The sequence below is a fragment of the Danio rerio genome, chromosome 14, assembly GCF_049306965.1.
Source record: "Danio rerio strain Tuebingen ecotype United States chromosome 14, GRCz12tu, whole genome shotgun sequence".
Classification (NCBI taxonomy): Eukaryota; Metazoa; Chordata; class Actinopteri; order Cypriniformes; family Danionidae; genus Danio; species Danio rerio.
Genome location: NC_133189.1, coordinates 24,961,073 through 24,979,746, shown reverse-complemented (window position 1 = coordinate 24,979,746; position 18,674 = coordinate 24,961,073). Strand labels below are relative to the sequence as shown.

At 35.2% G+C, this 18,674-nt stretch overlaps 1 protein-coding gene and 1 long non-coding RNA gene across 2 annotated transcripts in view; one reads left to right on the top strand and one right to left on the bottom strand.

Moving 5' to 3' along the window:
* Positions 1-18,674, bottom strand: part of aff2 (AF4/FMR2 family, member 2) — a 408,814-nt gene that overhangs the window by 16,938 nt on the left and 373,202 nt on the right. Inside the window, exons 13-19 of the mRNA XM_002664383.7 lie at positions 17,616-17,877; positions 14,895-15,031; positions 14,664-14,727; positions 10,624-10,760; positions 10,379-10,450; positions 5,836-5,929; positions 12-61 (exon numbers count right to left, since the gene is read on the bottom strand). Coding sequence (XP_002664429.3) covers positions 12-61; positions 5,836-5,929; positions 10,379-10,450; positions 10,624-10,760; positions 14,664-14,727; positions 14,895-15,031; positions 17,616-17,877 — 816 coding nt within the window. The remainder of the gene's footprint in view (positions 1-11; positions 62-5,835; positions 5,930-10,378; positions 10,451-10,623; positions 10,761-14,663; positions 14,728-14,894; positions 15,032-17,615; positions 17,878-18,674) is intronic.
* On the top strand, positions 2,034-5,232 carry LOC141377506 (uncharacterized). The gene is made up of 6 exons (XR_012389722.1): positions 2,034-2,093; positions 2,414-2,520; positions 3,988-4,111; positions 4,287-4,372; positions 4,628-4,670; positions 4,768-5,232. It is a non-coding gene; the product is annotated as an uncharacterized lncRNA (long non-coding RNA).

The following is an 18,674-nucleotide window of genomic DNA, read 5'->3' as shown; positions in this document are numbered from 1 at the left end:
GAAGCACGTACTTTCCATTGGCTCCCCACGGTGAAGGTGCTTGCGAGCTCTTTGCAGAGTTCTGAGGGAACAAGAAAATATATGTTGAGGATATAGCAAGCAACACTGAAAAAAAAACAATTAATCGGATTTACTATTCTTTTTAAGGTAACTGGTTGCAAACAATTCATATGGGCTGAATTAAAAGAAACAAATGAAGTTAAACATTACTTAGTTTAATTTGTTTAAATGCAGCCAATATAAATTGTTTACAACCACTTACCTCACAAAAATGTAGTTCAAGAGTTCACACTTAGCTGATGATTGATTATAAATCATGTTTGGCATGCTGTCCCGGGAGAGAGCCCTGAGCTCATAAGATCCTTGAGGCCGGGGCTCCCTCCTGTTCGCAAGGCGAGAGGGGAGGTTGATCTCAGGTAGATCTCAAGAACTCCCCTGCTGTAGTAGCTAATGAACAGATAGTGATTGCTCTAAAGAGATAACTATTTACTAGGAGCATGTCTATGGTGACAGTTTGGATTGGTCAATTAACTTAAGTTGCATGTTTTTGAACGGTGAGAGTAAACCGGGGAACCCGGGGGAAACCCACGTGAGCACAGAGAGAACATGTAAACTCCGCACAGAAACGTTGGCTGGCTTGGTAAGGACTAGAACCAGTGAGGTTCTTAGTGTGAGGCAACAGTGCTAACCACTGGGCCACCGTGCCACCCATCTAGGAAAGGAGAAGGAGTAGGGGTAAAGGGGGGATTCTTCAAAACGAAGATAGCTGTTATATGGAACTTAGGGTATTTATAGTGGCTCAGGAATCATCTAATTGGTGAATCATAAATTGGATAATGCGAGACTGGCTACAAGCAATCATAAGCATGTAATCCTCTCAAAATTTGTTTATAAATAAACTTCACTAAATCCAGTGAATCCTTAATTTCAGTGAATGATTAATTGTTGATAATCCTTTAAATAGGTAGAGCTTATTATTAAATGTGTGTTTTTTTGAGGCATAGGTGAAAGCCCGTATTGGTTTTCTTAACGGGAACAAATCTTCTTTTACGCACTCTTTGCGTAAAAAAAAAAGCATTTGCTCAAATTAACAGTATTAACAATTTTAGATTATGGGGATTTAATTTACAGATCAGCTTCAAAAACTCTCCTTTACAAACTAGATGTTATTTACCATGCAGCAATTTGTTTTGTTACTGGTGCGCCATTTAATACTCATCAAATCAACTGTATTTTTATTGAATTGGCCTTCTCTTCAATCACATCAACAAATTATATGGTTTCTGTTCCTTTTCAAAACTCTTATTGGGAAAACCACTATATTTAGTCACTTGTTAACATTCAGAAAACATGTTGAAATCTGTGCTTTAGTAGTTTTATTAACCTTTGCATATTTAAAGTTTGCACTTCATTTGACTATTTTCTGTTCTAGCTGCTGATGCTTTGAATCATCTGCAGCACACCATAAAGTACAACAGCTTTTATTCCACTATCATCCTCTCAAAATTCAACCCAGTTAATAGTGCAAGATCAATGCTTGTTTTAGTTTTTTTTTCTTGGTTTATGTTATTTTCTGCATTTGTGAAATTGTTATTGTATTGTGTCCCTGCTGCTTTGTATCTGCTTTTTATGTTGCCTCTGGTCCAGGTGTGTTATTTACTACTTACTTACTTAATTACTTACCCCCAGGGCCATTTATATCAAAGTTACACACATACATGTACAGTACACTACGGTCAATTTAGCTTACTCAATTCACCTATAGCATGTCTTCGGACTTTTTTTTGGGGGGAAAACCCACATGAACACAGGGAGGACATGGAAACTTCACATAGAAAAGCCACACAGCAAATTCATCTGAGTTAAATTCTCGGTGTTGAAGCATTTCAGAGTAAAGTGTTGACGTTAAAGAGTTAAGATTTTGATAAATGAATATAATAAGAGTTAGAATTGATTTTATTCAGTGCGAAATCAAGGAGTTATCTTTTCAACACTTGGTGGTGTTATTTCCAACATCCGGGAATTCATGCAGCCCCAGTCACTGAAGAATTTTCCAGACGCCATTTTCCATCTGAGGTTTAGAACAGCAACTGGTGAGTCAAACTACCTAAATGTTGGTATTTTACTGACTTTCTTTAAGGAAATACAGTTGTAAACATATTGTTAAGTTAATAACTTTAGAATGGAGTGACAATTTTAATCTTCTGCGGTTTATTCATGGTCGTTTGTGTATCTAGCTTAACTGCATTACTATTCACTTCTTTTCAAGAATGTTTTTATATATGCTCACGCATACATAGTGCATAAAAACATCAAATGTACATGTTCAACACATTTCTGTCACGCTTAATGCCATTTTGTGCGTTGTTACCCATCTGTAAAATAAAATCGACACTTCTCCTTTAATTCGAAGCAAACTAGGGAGGGAATCCCCGGAGCAGCCTAGCCTACTCTGCCCGGATGCTAACGGCAACACAGGACGGTTTCCATAAGCTCTGGAGAGTTTCTAAAACATATCTGGTGAGTAAATGAACATGCTTACTTGTAAAAGGCTTCCTGACTAAAACATATGATTGTTTGTTATTCGTGTACGTTAATTTGGTTATTTTAAACACCGCGTCCCTTTTAAACTGGTTCATTCGTGGCCGTCCCGTTAGTTCATAAGCTGCGTCCCAAATGGAACACTATACACTATGCACTCATGCACTATGTACTTATGCACTTACACACTCAACAGGATAGTATATGTATGTAGTGGTGTCCCAAATGGCACACTAATGTGTTTTTTACTAAGCGGAAATTCAAACCGTTTCCCTGATGACGTTTGACTGTTGCCAAATCAGTGAAATAAACGACTGAATTATCAAGTAACACCTGCCGTGAGTGTTGCCGCATTTACCATCCGGAGGCGCTATAATCACTCTCGTAGGAGAATTTTGCTTTCACAATTCAAAATAAATAAAGTTATTCAACATGTGCGTCCGATCGCTCCGCCCCTTCCGCTACGTAAGCAAACCTGCGGTCGTTGAGTGCGTGAAGTGTCCATCATTACACACTTCATTTTAGCGGCTGAATGAGTGCATCATCCGGGTAATTAAAGTGCACTCATTATTTTGATAGTTTTCAATGTGAACACACTACTTACACTATTTATACTACAAAATGGCGTAAAATAGTGCATAAGTATGCGATTTGGGACGCAGCTATAGACTCGCGTGATAACGTACGCTTGAATTGTATTAAGCGTTGACAACCATTAAAGTCGGAATGTTAACATTAATGTCTTTAAATGACCGCGTTTGCACTTTCTCAGACATTTAACGTTACAGAAGTCTCCCGGAAGTTGTGGGACTAACGTTAACGTTATCCCGCAAATGCACAGAGACTCCCAGATGCCCAAGTAGATGCCCGCAAATGAATGATAATCTCCCGGAAATCGCGCGTCTCCCACCCGGTCATTAAACAGTTTGCACGCCCCTCTCCACCGCATCCCTCCCAGCTCTTCAGGTACGTCGCGCGCAACTCATCCCATTGCTCTTCAGGTTCTCATCTCTCCCGCTACCTCCCGCAAATCAACTCTGTATCCCCCGAAAATTACTTTTCATAACTCGGGGTGTCTGACGTTAGTAAGTTAGACTATTTCTGTAGTCAGGAACATCTTAGTCAAGCTTTTTCTCCCGCATGATATTGTGCTTAAAACTATAGGCTAAACTTAGCATGTACTGTACACAAAATTTTCCTTTTTATTAAAGACAATTTAGTGCGTTGTAAACAGCCACCTGTCTGTAAAATTAATCAACTGATTCATATTTGAGCAGCCTAATGATGATACAAGTTTGATTTGTAGATTTATTATCAATAATCAACATCTGAATCAAAAGATATCTGAAAAAGTGTAAGGCATACTTTGTGATGTTCATCTCTCTTTTTTTATCTGAAGGTTATGCATATGTGTTAGATACTAATTTTTTGTTGTTTTTTTAACAGCCACAGTTCTCTATACAATAACACAAGACCCTGTGACGGTGGCTGATTAGAGACGGATGGTGTATTTCCAGAGTTGGTGAAATGACCAAGCACACCTTCTTGGTCATATGTGGTGATAATGAAGGTATGTTTGATAAAGTTCTGTATTTGTTTCACATAAGCTGAGAGGGTATTAGAGCATTAGAGAATAACAAATGACATGAAGGTGATAAGTTTTGTATTGTGGGTGAACTGTTACTTAAATAATGTTTTGCTCTTTACTTTGCACTTTTCCTCTTCTGCTTATCCTAATATTTTAGATTATATTTGGACCTGAAACATCTGCTAGACTCCAGTAAAGGTGGCATCAATACTGGACCTGAAAGGGCCTAACAAGTTGAATCTGGTAAAGAAACATGCACGCGCGCACGCACGCACGCACGCACGTACACGCTTACAGAAAACTGTTGTTTATGAAGTTTATGAATATGTTTTACACTGTGGCCAATATTTTGGGGAAGTCAGCATCACTAAATGATATAAAAGATTTTAAGCTCCTCTAAATTTTGCTCCAAGTGTTGTGTTAAATTCAGCATTCTGGACAGACAGCTGCCTGTTCATGTGTTTTTTCTACTTTTCCATATCCTGTCACCTCAACCAGCTGGGAGAGTCAAGTTGTGGATCATCATGAAGATTTTCAAAAGGTGAGTTTAGATTTCTTGAATGTTTTATTTACTTTAAATGTTCTTTTAAATATATCATAGAATTTGATTGCAATTTGTTTTCAAACATTTTTCTTAGTCATGCTGGAGTCTTGAAGAGTTCTTAGATGAGCATCACCCTACAGTATATCCGTGCATCAGGAACCACCAGACGAGCGATCAGCAGCTACTACATCGTCATGGATAAAAAGGTCATCCTGTGGCTGGGAAGCACTTCATTCACAGGACATGCTTGATGAGATTTCCTAGCTCCAGTTTGTTTTCACACAAGTTTACAGCATTTATACCTTCATTTAAACTGCTGTGTTTGATATGGAGGACCAAGGAAACACCCGAAGTGAAAGATTTGCACGCCAAGTTGTTTAAAATGTCATTTCACAAGAAAACTATGAGTTCAGAAGAAAACTATGAGTGACGCTATATTGAACTTTCAAATTGCTCTGATAACACATCAAGTTTGGACCAAAGGACTGAAACAGCCTTTTTGAGCACTGGTCATACATATGTTGTTGATACTGTCTGTACTAATAAAACATTTAAAGCATATTTGACATTGTTGCATTTTAAAAACTGAATGAATTGTTGAAGTGGTGAATGTTTTCAAATAAAATGTTTTTTATTTTATAATTTACAGTCTATTTGACCTTTTTACCATATTTACACTCAAGAGAGTTGAATAAAATAAATATATTACACCAGGCGGTGTTAAATATAGTTACATTTTTTAACTCTGCCCAGAGTTAAAATTAACCCTTACTTCGGTGTCAATGTGCCAACCCTTTTGAAAGTGTTGATTTAACTTTGTTTTGAGTGGACCCCATGAGACACTTTCAAAGTGTTGAAATTAACACCCATAGAGTTGTTTTGGGTTCCCATATTTTGCTGTGCAATTGACCCAGCGAACTTCTTGCTGTGCGGCAACAGCTCTACCCATTGCGCCACAATGATGCACAGTATATTTACTAACATGAACTAATTATGCACAAGCTAACAAGCTAAGAAATGTAATAATGCTTTTAATCCTAATTGGTTAACATTTAATGTCTGAAATAATAATATGAAATATTATAAGGAGATCATGCCATTCATACAAATATGAAGTTAATTTGAAGATCTATTTCACATTTTCAGTAAACAAAAGTCTTACCTTGAAATACTCCATTAGTGAGCGGGAATACTTCATCGCATGATCTTTCTTTAGCTTGAACATTCGCAAGTACAAAAGTGACAAACAACGATTGCTGAAAAAGAGAAAATACACATTATTAAGATCAGGCATAATGTATTGAAGGGCATTTGTGTGTTTATGTATATATAGATAATGCAGATGACTCTTTTATGTCTCAGCTATTGATTTTTATTATTTTTTGTTACAGTAGGTGACACTTTAAAATGAGCAATACTAGCGCGCCTTGTACTGCCACCAGAGAGGTGGAGTAAGAACGTGTTTTTAGGTAAAAAAAACAAGGGAGCACAAAGGGACGGGATGCAAAATGTAAGGAATAGCCTACAGTAGCGCTAAATACTCTGCTACTTGTAAATGAAGATAAACAATGAAACAAAGCTTTATTGTTTCTTCATTAATCATTAAAAACTTGTTAACAAGCTTTATTATCATTGTAAACTTGTTAAGTGCAATGAGGATTCATTTTGGAAAGTAGAATTAAATAAATAAAAGACAACTAAAATGAAAGTAAAAACATCCACAAATAAGTATATATATATATATATATATATATATATATATATATATATATATATATATATATATATATATATATATAAATATATATATAAAGCAGTGTTTTAGCCTAAATATAGAAAGTTGTACAGTGTTTGTTATTTTAAAGTGATAGGAATACGACAGTCAATAAATATTTTTACTTATGTTTTCATTTACAGTTTTAATTTACATTTTCATTGTTGATTATATCTCATTTAATGTCTCAATTATTGTATCTAAATAATAAATGAATAATTATATAGGCCTAATTATTTATTTAAAGACATTACCAGCAAAACATTGAGAAACGGTCTTGCATTATTTTTATATAGGCCTATTATAATTTAAAAGAAAATTGCAAAGTGGGCTATATTATTTTAATTCTAGCCTATATTATTTAAATTAATTTCTTCTGTGTCTGTCACTTGCAGTTCGATTCATGCGCACTGAGTGAGATGGATGAAGCCTACACTAAATCAATTCAGAAACTTTTCACTAAGCTGTTATTTAATTATTTACTTATTTTTAATTATGTTTACTTTTACTCCATGATCATCTGTACATATGGCATAACATTATGACTACAGTAACATCAGCATCACCTTTAAGCTAGAGTACTTGTTGACCTAGAAAATAATATATCTGAATTAAAATGTGAGTTATAATGAAAACAAAACAATAGATATGATATCAATCAACATCAAACAATGTAAATGAATATTCAATTTTCATTAAATAAAACAAACAGGCAATAAAAAAATCCAGACAGAACTAAAGAAAAACAAAACTGAGCAGAAAAAAGTAAACAACATAAAGCAAAAAGGAACAGAGCAGAAAAGGAACAGAGCAGAAAACAGACCAAAACAAAACCAAGAACCAGACAAAACATGACAAGAAAGAAAACAGAATAAAAAAAAGTTCAGGAAGACATTGCTAGAATTTAAATTGCACCCCTGGAAACAATGTGAAAAGTATGTTAAGTTTATTTCTTATCATTCAAAAAGTTGAAAACTCTCTTTAGCAATGAATTTGAAACTATCTTGTTGTCAACAACAAGAACGACAACTGCATTCCCATAAGCATCAGTGTGCAGTGAGGAAAAAGCAGCCAGTATCATGGGGAGTCTGACCTTTCAACAGTGTGCCTGCGAGACACCAGATGCTTGGGACATATGCACAGCCCCATGAAACCAAAACTAGCTTTCTCACATTTCTGACTCATCCAGACTATACTGAAGTCACATTAATATCTAAACAAGGTGCCTGTCGCTTCTAAAGCAGGTCAGGGGCTTTTATACCATATTTTCTATGTGCGTTTACTGCGTATCAAAATCACAGGTCAAAATCTACAGGTTATATTGGCCTAATATCTGCAAGCCAGAAAGTAAACATGCTTTTACAGCTCTCTTGAATGCATATAATATCACCCGAACTGTATTATGTCCTCGACCCAGGTTTATAAATCATAAACGCAGCAGCCTCTGAAAATCCCTTTCGGCTGTTAGACGGCTTTCATTAACAAGCCTGAGAGACTGGCAGCTGAATTTCCAATCTGCACTGATGACTGTCATCCCGCTATAAGCGCAAAACTAACCTTGACATTCAAAATAAACAAGCCGGTGCGGCGTGACAGGCAGGCAGAGCTTTTATCAGGCCGAGAATATGTTTCCGCCGTCACCATGTGGAAATCTTTCATTATCCTCTAATAGCTTAATGAAATACAGGAATAATGATCCACTCTAAGCTGATTAAGCGCTTTAGCAGTGTTTTAAAGCTTCCTTCCAGATACGGATGATTGTCGTGGAGCGATGGCTGAGAGGAGATTTAACTGGCTGCTAGAGCAAAGCGCTGGATTTAGCTTCTGACGGGACGCGGGAACGGCGTTGGTGTTATAATACCACCTCTGACGCCCTTAGAAGGCCCTAATGCGTATGTGTAACTTCAAAACTCAAAGCTCAGTAGGTTTATTGGTGCTTTTCACATTCTAGCTCACATGCACTTGAAATCAAATGGTTTTTAGAAGGAATAATTTGATGTTGCTAGGCTGTTGATGTTTGTCATGTGTACATCTGGGTTAGTGTCAAAGAAATACTCATGAAGAGCTCATCTAGGGGGCTATCACACAGAAAAATGATTTGTAATGCTTCACAGGGAAAAACAAAGAGTTTGAGAATGAGGTGTCTTTATAGTCCTAGTATTCATCATGAGCTTCCAGCTATGTGTGTGTAATCAGAAATTGGTTCCTCCCTTTGAATGAAAGTTTAAGCATTTGATTTGTCATTTAATTATTACAGGATTTTACTGAGTTGATTATGAAAATTAAATATCAAATACATCTGATTTCTCATTTGAGAATGCATTTTGATTTATTATTTGATCACTTAAGCTTTTGATTTATCATTTGGGCAGTTGTTTTGAAAGTTTGAAACAATTCCCTGCCCCCTGACAACCAGAACAGCTGTGAGAAAATTTGACTTCAAGTCAACTGAACAATATCTCGCTACAACACTCAGGTAAAATGATATAAAGCATGGGTTTTGCTTTAGCCCCACTATATTTCTATGCAGTCCCCCGAAGTTTGGCGTTTAGCTCATGAACTCTACCTTACTAAATTATTAGGTGCAGTGCAATACAAAATACACATTTGGTGTGATCAAGGCCCTAATAAGCATTGACTGTAATCTGACTGATCACAATCTGTATTTTCTTGGACAATTGGGGATAATCCATAAATCTTTTTAATTTAAAAATAAACAAATAAAAAAAAAGGACCCTAGACCTCATTTGCTTGGAAATACACAGGTGTTGCTAACAATTTCATCACTAAACTCATTACTTCATTCATTTTCTTTTCGGCGAAGTCCCTTTATTAATCCAGGGTCGCCTCAGTAAATTGAACCACCAACTTGTCCAGCATATGTTTTATGCAGCAGATGCCTTTCCAGTTACAACCCATCACTGGGAAACATCCACACACGTTCATTCACACACATACACTACGGACAATCACTGAACTCATTATTTAGAAATTTTCCTGATACTTTGAATGATTCTGTCAACACAATTTACTGTACAGCATCTGCTTTATTGTCTCTATATCACAAATTCCTATCAAAAATTGTGTTCTTCACTTACTGTATGATGGCTGAGGTAGAATAAAGGATCTGGCCACTGATGTGAGAGAAGTTTGGCAAATTTTCAGGAATTTCAACTATTCATCTAACATCTTACTTGTGATTTAGTTCTAAATAATTTTTAAGGGAAAGGTCTACATTGTGATATGTTAGCTAAAAAGGAAAGACATTTTTGAGTTTACATCTCACAATTCTGTTCTTGTCTGAGAAAAGAGATGGAACCTTTTTTAAAGTTGTAGTTGTTTTACCTAGTTTCTAAGTTAACTGATGTAACCTGTGTAACCATGGAGGCAATCTGTCTTGAAAGTATGTTGATAATGTTCAATTTTAAAAACCTGGCAAGTTTTGTGAAATCAAGCAAGTACAGTAGGTTTATCTGCAAAGTGCTCTCTGCAGAGACCTTGTAAATAATAATAATAAATAAATATCCACACAAGCTGGTAAAATGTTCAATTTTCATTCTGTTTTAAAAAACTTCAAGCCAGCCAATCAGATCTTGAAAAAGCTTTTCTTTTTGACCATGTAACTTGATGTCTCTTGTGCTCACAAGAAGCATTTTTTTGATCAAAATACAAAGTAAATTTGTGAAAATGTTTGAAAAAGCATCAGATGACCCTTCAGAAAGAATTTCACTTTGATATCTGCTGCTCAAGAAACATTTTTTGTCAGTACTGAAAACAGTTACGTAGCTTTATATCTTTTTTTGTGAACTGTGATACAATTTGCTTTTCAAGATTGTTTGGTAAATAGGACGTTTAAAAGAACAGCATTTTTGTCAGTTTAATGTGTCTTCAAATCATGAGCACAACATATTTACCACAACTTATAACTTACCACAATACAGCAAGCTTCTTCTCAGCTATTGTTGCGGAATGACTGGTGAAGTTCTTTAATCTCATTGCATACCTTAAATAAGAAGAGTACATGATTTAAACAAACTTAATGCATTCTCACAGAACTGTGACAGCGTATTTCAATCGAAGCTGAGCAGCATCATTTACTTTCATGGCTTCTGATGTCAATAAAACAAGCACCGCTACAACAGTAAGTAATGACAATCATCTGAAGGGGCCACTGACCTGATGAGCTCTACGGTTTCAGAGTACATAGTGTACGGTGACTTAGCCTCTAACGGGTCTCGTTCCATGGCATTGCCACACTCGATGAAGGAAAGCGCCCCATCGGCATAATTCACAGCTTTGCCGAATTTGTCCATCTGTGAAGCAAAGGATGAGAGAATTACAAAAATAAAAAAAGAGTCACAGGTGATTTTTTTAAAGCTCTTAAAGGGATAGTTAAAATGAAAATTCTGTCAATGTTTACTCAACCTTGACTTGTTCTATACATTTTTGAGTTTCTCAGGTTGAACACAAGAGAAGATATTTTGAAAAATGTTGAACCATGAATGTTTTAACCGTTGACTTCCACTGTATTTGTTTTTTTTTATTATTATTTTTCATGGAAGTCAATGATTACAAGTTTTCAGCGTTCTCCAAAATATCTTCTTTTGAGTTCAACAGAAGAGAGAAACTCATTAAAGGCTTAAAATAATTAAAGGGTAAGCAAATAATCACAGAATTTAATTTTTTGAATGAAGTATTCATTCAAAGTCATATGTAATAATAAACAAATAAACAAATAACATCAGAGGATGAAGTAAAGCCATTAGGTTGAGGTAATTCTCAAACCAAGCAACAAGAGTCAAAGAATCTATACAAGAGTCAGATTTACAACCTCCCGACAGGCACATATTTCCAACTTCACGACAACTTTACGAATCAGAAAGGTTTATTTGGTGTAGTAAAGCGGTGTGAAGTGTTTTTCTGGACATTTAGGGATTATGTTTTTCATGGTGACTTATCGGCATGTCCTTATAAAGGCTAACTTTAACTCTCACGTCTTGTTTCTCAAACACAAACTGATCAATAGCGCTAAACAACATTACGCCTGCCTCCAGAAGCCCAACTCCGCATACGAGCACAAACAATAAGAGCATATCTCATCTCCATAGGAGCGTAAAATAGATTTACTGACCACTTGCCTCCGCTGGCACCTCAGGAGCCGAGTCCATTCGTTTTCAAGTGAGCCCTTCAATACGGACACCCGGGATTCATTACACGCCTGCCACGGCGCTCCTGTAACGCTGGCAATCAATTCCCTTTACTTTGTATTCATGCCTAGGCCTATACATCGTCATAGCGCTTTATGACAGAGAGGATGTAACTCGCGATAATGGACAATGTCTTCAGAGATAATTGGCTGAATCCAATTATTAGCGGGTCTGGGGGTCTGTTTTGTAAATCTCTAACAAAGCTCCTGCTTTATGGATGCTAAGGGCAGACACAAGGGCTCTCGCTTGCCTAGATTGGAAAGTCTTCAATTATAAAAGGTCTGCAGAGAGAGCTTTTTCTCAGCTTGCTAATGGCCCTCTGTAGCCGAAGGGTTATGTGTCCGTGTAGTTAAGAGCATTGTGACAGTTATTTTTCATCTACTTTCGCTGAGTGCTAACTTCCCATCGGAAAGAAAGATCGCTAAAGAAGACGCTAATATCTCTGGTGCTCCTCGGCTGCGGTGAGGGTAGATGAGAACTAAATGGAGTCTTTGGCATTGCAGATTTTTCAGCCGCAGTAAAAGATGTCATCATTTCATCTGTGACTGCTCTAGTGTTTTGAAAAGAGGACTCAATAGTGTTACAGACAGTGTTCAGGTGATATCAAACTTTAGAACTACTGATCAATGAAGTGTCTGTATTTTATGTCTAGCCATCAATTTTTATATTTATAATGGCTTGTGGAGATTGCGATTTTATCCAACAAATTGTTTACAGCTGAACAAAGCTAAAATAATCATTTGAATGTGCGATTTTATTCATATGAAAATGTACAATTTTTAAAAGAAGATGTGCCCTCAAACTTCATCCCTGAACCTTAGCGTAATTATGGTGAGCAAATCACACTAAAATATACGAATCTGATCATACTACACTATGATGAATTAGCTACTAAATCACAAATTGCTGTGAGATTGCACTGGAAAATAAGATTATTATTTTTAATATTACCAATAATTACTACTGAATAAATGTATTACTTCTACTAATTTGTATTATTAAATTACTACATTACTGTACATTTTTACATTTCCATAATAGTTCTACATTTCCCACAACCATAAAAAAAGCAATATACAGGTTAGAAAAAACACAATTCACAAAAATTTGAACTGTCAGATACAAATGTTAGTCACACAGTTTCTGCTTAAAACTAGATTCACATCACAAAAAAAAAAAAAAAAAAAAAAAACTACTGAAATACCAGGGCTGGGGCAATAAAAAAGATCAATTGTGGTCAATGGATTAATTCTTAGATCAAGATTAGAGCAATGCATTACGATTCTCTCTGGAATCGATTCTGAGCTTGGTTTTAAACAGCAGATGGTGCTCTAGATATTTTTCATTTCTATTGGCTCTATTTGAATGATCTAAGCACAAGGTCTAAAGTGTATGGCGCAAATGCACTAAAGACGTGTTTGTATCCACTTTTGCTATTTTAAAGATGGACAATTGTGGTCTGCGCTCGGGCACATGGTCTAACAAGGTTGTGCTTATTCTCTTAATGAGCTATTTGTGTGTTTTGAGCATTACGTGTATTAAATCAATAGAAACTAATCTGTCATTCCCTTTAAGTCAGTTTTTAGCCAGTAGCGTCGTGCCATGATGCATTTGCAATTTACACGGCGGACTTTGTAAGTGTAAAAACAGAACGCTTCACTAGCGAGAAAACAGTTAAACAGATCATTTGCACTAGAATAAAGAACAAGCCTCCTCCATTCAGCCTCTTTTCTTTCTCTTTACTTTACGTTTACTCTTTACTCCTTAATTTTCGTGGAGTAGGGAAACGGTCACTCCACTGAAGACCTCCATTAGCCTGCCTATTTAATTTCAAAATTCTGTTTCAAAACTATTTCTAAATTCAGTTCTAATTTCCAGCAAACAAGTAAATGAACAATAATAACAAAGTGTTATACCCAAACACGTCCTATTCTTATGCCCCATATGGTGATGCATAGGTCTTTAAAACCAGACAAGTGGACAAATCTAAACTTGTTTTCATTAAGAAAAATGTAAAATAATATATATACATTTAAAATAAACTAACAAATATAAATATGCATATAATAAATACTACTACTACTACTAATAACATTATACAACTGCAAATTGTCATGAATAAACTGAAAAAAGCCCTCTGTAACATTTTAAGGTTCTGTAACATTTTAATCCTTTATTTTTTATATATTTGTGTATTGCTGTATACCTGTGTGAATTAAGCAATGTGTACGCGTGTTTTGGACACACATAGGTGCATAACTAATGTGCTCTTTAAATGACAAAAACTCTGCTTTACTGACTTTAGACCAGCATTTGGTTGGTTAATGGCGTCTGGTTGTCTATTTCAGTTGCCTCAAAATAGCAACAACCACATAGTGGATTTGCTATTTAAACAATTTGGAACAAAAAAAAGGAAAATTATGGTTGCACTGGTCTGAAAATAGCAACAAATCCTGTCATACATGTCTCGTGCTGTATTTCACCAGGTGTATGATAGGGCCCATTATGTCTGAACACAAAGAAGAGTGCTTGTACTTTCGGTACTGTAAGTGGTCAGATATCCTTACAGCGCAGCTTTAATTCCACAAGATTATCATAAGCGCAACTCATCATGAACACTCTGCAAATCCCTTTTCATTGAAACAACATCTTTATTAATGATTGTTTTACTTTCAAGGGGTATGTGTAAGGAATAAGAGTGCCTAAATGTAAAAAAATAAATGAAAAATTACAGTGTCATCTAGTGTTAAAACTAAGGTCTGAGTTGATTACAAAAAAAAACACAGTGCATTCAGACAATTTCAAACTTGATGCAGAATCATTCGTCGATGCAGACTCACAATGCAAACACTTTTTGTCCAAGCCTAATTAAATATGATGATAATTAAAATGTTTTATTTTAAGAAACAATAAGTAATGCTTTTATTCAAGTTTTGGTTTTAGTTACAATCACATGTAAACATATAGCAAATATTGCATTGTGCACATCAACATATTAGCCAGACTTACCAAAGCATCAGCCTTGTGCTTCAACTTCTTGGCTTCTTGCATGTAGTAATCTGCACTGTGAACACTGTAAAGATAAGTGTGATTAAAGTATGTTTGATTTTTTTCCATATACATTTCACTGTGTGCATAAACATGAACCTGAAGTATGCAGAACTACAACACCTCTGATTCAATCAGTCTTAAGTACATCAGCCAGTTATTACTCTCAATAATCACATGGCTGTTACGTACGTGCTATTAAATGTGAGTTTAGGTCTCCGGGGCTCCATGTGCTCCATTGTCAGAGCTGAAGGGTTTGACCAGAGGTCTGCATCTGACTGACCATTGCCGTGAAAACCACCCGATGGCTTGCTGTGACTGTCTTCCTCCTGGAAAAGCAAGAGAACATTAAAATGATAATTAGCCTTTAAAAGCTTGAATAATACATTAAGGATCCATTCACTTTCCCCCTATTCTGCATCTACTCAGTGTTTTCATTTTTAGGGCCATTTAGCTGGATTGATTTTAGACGATCGCCACGTGGGAGCCATTCGCCTGTCTTTGGGGCTATTTTGAAACCTTTCCAAAAAGGTAATTAGTTTAGTGAAAATATAGGCAATGAGGTGAAGACATTCACATATCTTTGAATGTATCTAGGGCTGGGTATTGATTCAGTGAATATAGATTAGATTCAAATGCTATTGATATTTCTTAAAATGATTAGTGACATAAGTTACACAAACATTATTATTAATTATTATTACTATTATTATTATTATTATTATTATTATTATTATATAGTATAATTATCATGTCTGAAATACAAAAAATGTATTATGACTACTTATACCATGCATCTGAAATAGATAATTTATTCTGTAATTTAGTATATACAGTATCTTTGTAAACTATGTATTTAATTTACACATTCACCTTTTAATAGATTAAACAAGTTATACAGACATTGACTAATCTTTTAAACATATTCAGCCAAGAGCAGTGCATTTTTTTAACCTTTATTTTAAAAACAATTAATAAAACGTCATTTATCTGCTTGTTAAGCGTGACGTCACACAAAAAGAGGCAGACATTTATTGCGTATCAACAAAAGTAACACAATTATTATTATTATTATTATTATTATTATTATTAATATTATTATTATTATTATTATTATATAGTATCATTACTGTCTGGAATAGGAAAATTGTATTATGACTACTTAATCCATGCATCTGAAATAGAGAATTGATTCTGTAATTTAATTTATATCTGTACAATCATCCAATCATTTTCTTTTCAGCTAGTCTCTTTATTAATCTGGGGTAGCTACATCGGAAAGGACCACCCACTTATCCAGCACATGTTTTACGCAACAGATGCCCTTCCAGCTGCAACCCATCACTGGGAATAATGTACACGTATATATTTTAATAGATTACACAAGTTATACAGAAATTGATAAATCTATGAAACATATTCAGCCAAGAGCAGTGAATGTGTTTAACCTTGATTAGAGTTAGTTTTTGAACTTAAATGGTTTGTTGCACTTGTTTTCCTCAAATGGTTTAGGTTACCTTAACTTATTGGGTTTTACAGTGTACTTGTATCCATACACCTTTTTTTACAACATAAACTTTTTTTTAAATAAAATTATTTTTTTTAAGTTTTAAAAACTAAATCTATGCACTGAAAAAAAGGTTAAAAAAAGGTTTAAGACCTACAACATAATATTTTAGCAAATGTAAGACTTTTCAAGGCCTACAATTTTGATTTTAAGAATGAAGACATTTTAAGAAATTTTAAGACCCTGCGGGCCTATATATATATATATATATATATATATATATATATATATATATATATATATATAGGCCCGCAGGGTCTTAAAAATCTATCCAATATATATATATATCCAATATATATATATATATATATATATATATATATATATATATATATATATATATATATATATATATATATATATATCCAATATATATATATATCCATGCCTAATATCAGATGGCCACAAAGTGATTAAATTTTTACAAATTGTTAAAATATCAGTGTCTGTGGTGCAGCCAGAGATTGCAGTGTACACCATCATTTCATGTAAAATTCACTTTAAAGTGTGATATGACTAAAAAGTGGTCATAAACGAATATTTTATCAATTCAATTGGATAGCAGCTTGGACCCGGAAATAGTATTTCATATGTCAATACTTAACAAGCGGATTATTAGGTCGCTATAACTTACACTCTTAGCTTACACCAGGGGTCACCAATCTCAGTCCTGGAGGGCCGGTGTCCCTGCAGTGTTTAGCTCCAACCTGCCTCAACACACCTGCCTGGATGTTTCAAGTATACCTAGTAAGACCTTGATTAGCTTGTTCAGGTGTGTTTGATTAGAGTTGGAGCTAAAATCTGTAGGGCACCGGCCCTCCAGGAACAAGTTTGGTAACCACTGGCTTACACAGATAATGTATGCATGATGATGATAGTACATGAATGATTACTTGCATAGATACTTTGCAAGATTGGCATTTTGAAGTAAATGCAGCACTCGCACACTGATGTGTCTGTTTCTGTTCACTGCTTTTGTTTACAGATAAACTTTGCAGAAAAATCTTAGTCCGTTTATATTATTCTATATTGTACTGTGCTTCCCTTGATGTGCTCTCGTGTCACACTTAGAAACCCCCTGAAATGTATAAACGTGGTGTACACACAAATTTGGGGCAGAAATGTGCATGCGCAACATCCCATGCAAAAGTTGTGATCTATAAAAAACAAACTTGATGGGAGAATGTGCGCAACTGTAAGTAAACTCTAAGTAAACATAATTAAATTAAATATTGACTGAATAAAACCACTTTAAATCATCAAATGAAAATTTATTCAGGTCTACGTTCACTTTTAGGAAGGTTTCTAGGTAAATTTCTAGGCACCCCTCGTCCCCATCCACTTACAGTGCTGGTCTTGGAATGGGAGAAGGCTTTGTTTTCTCCTTTGCGGTGTTTGTGTGATGAGGATGATGACGAGGAGGAGCTGGAGGCAGGTATTGTACGACTGGAGGGGAGGTTGTTTGGGATGGTGGATGTGCTTCCTTCCTGACTGAGGGAGCTGCATTCACTGCTCCTCCGAGGACGTCCCACTGGCTCAACAGACAACGGGGATAGTAGAGGTGGTAACAACTTATCATCCTTCTTGCGAGGTTGCTTCTTCAAAGAACTAGTCAGAAAAAAAGCAGAAAACATGTCAAAGGTTTCTCTGATTACTTGCATGACACTCCAATATATATATATATATTTTGAGTTTCCAAAATCTTTTTGAGCATAATGACATATTTGTGCTGCAAACATTATCAGTTTACATGGGACTTATTTTTCCTCGGGAAATTTGAGCTCCAGAACATCATAAAGATGCTCAAAGCTATTTGTTGAGGCTGTGTATTAAAGACAATGCTGCAATATCTGTTTATATACAAGCATTTCTCCTTATACAGTAGGGCAATATTTAATCGTTTCACTTTACAGGACCTCACTATACAGTATCATCAAGAGCCATGGGTATTATGTTTTGTCTGCAATTTTGTTACTAAAAGTGATGGTAGCTATTAACTTGCATTTTATGGGACCAATTCACAATAAGATTGTAGCAGTTACTTTTAAATATTATATTTACTAACATGAACAAACAATGAACACTGCATTTACTACAGTATTTGTTCATGTTAGTTAATGAAAATAGAGTTGTCAATTGTTAGTTCATGATAACTTGCAATAATTAATGTTAGCAAGTGTAATTTTGGATGTTGATAATGCATTAGTAAATCATTAATGCTGTAGAAGTTCATTATTAGTTCACGTTAGTAAATACAGTAACTAACATTAATTAACGAAACCTTATGTGTGACCCATTTTTACACCCACTTTGAATGTTATGACTCATTTTAATGGGCTTTATCAGTGGTTATCATCCGATAAATATGAGCCCTACTGCCTCATATGTATCTTCTGGTAGGCTCA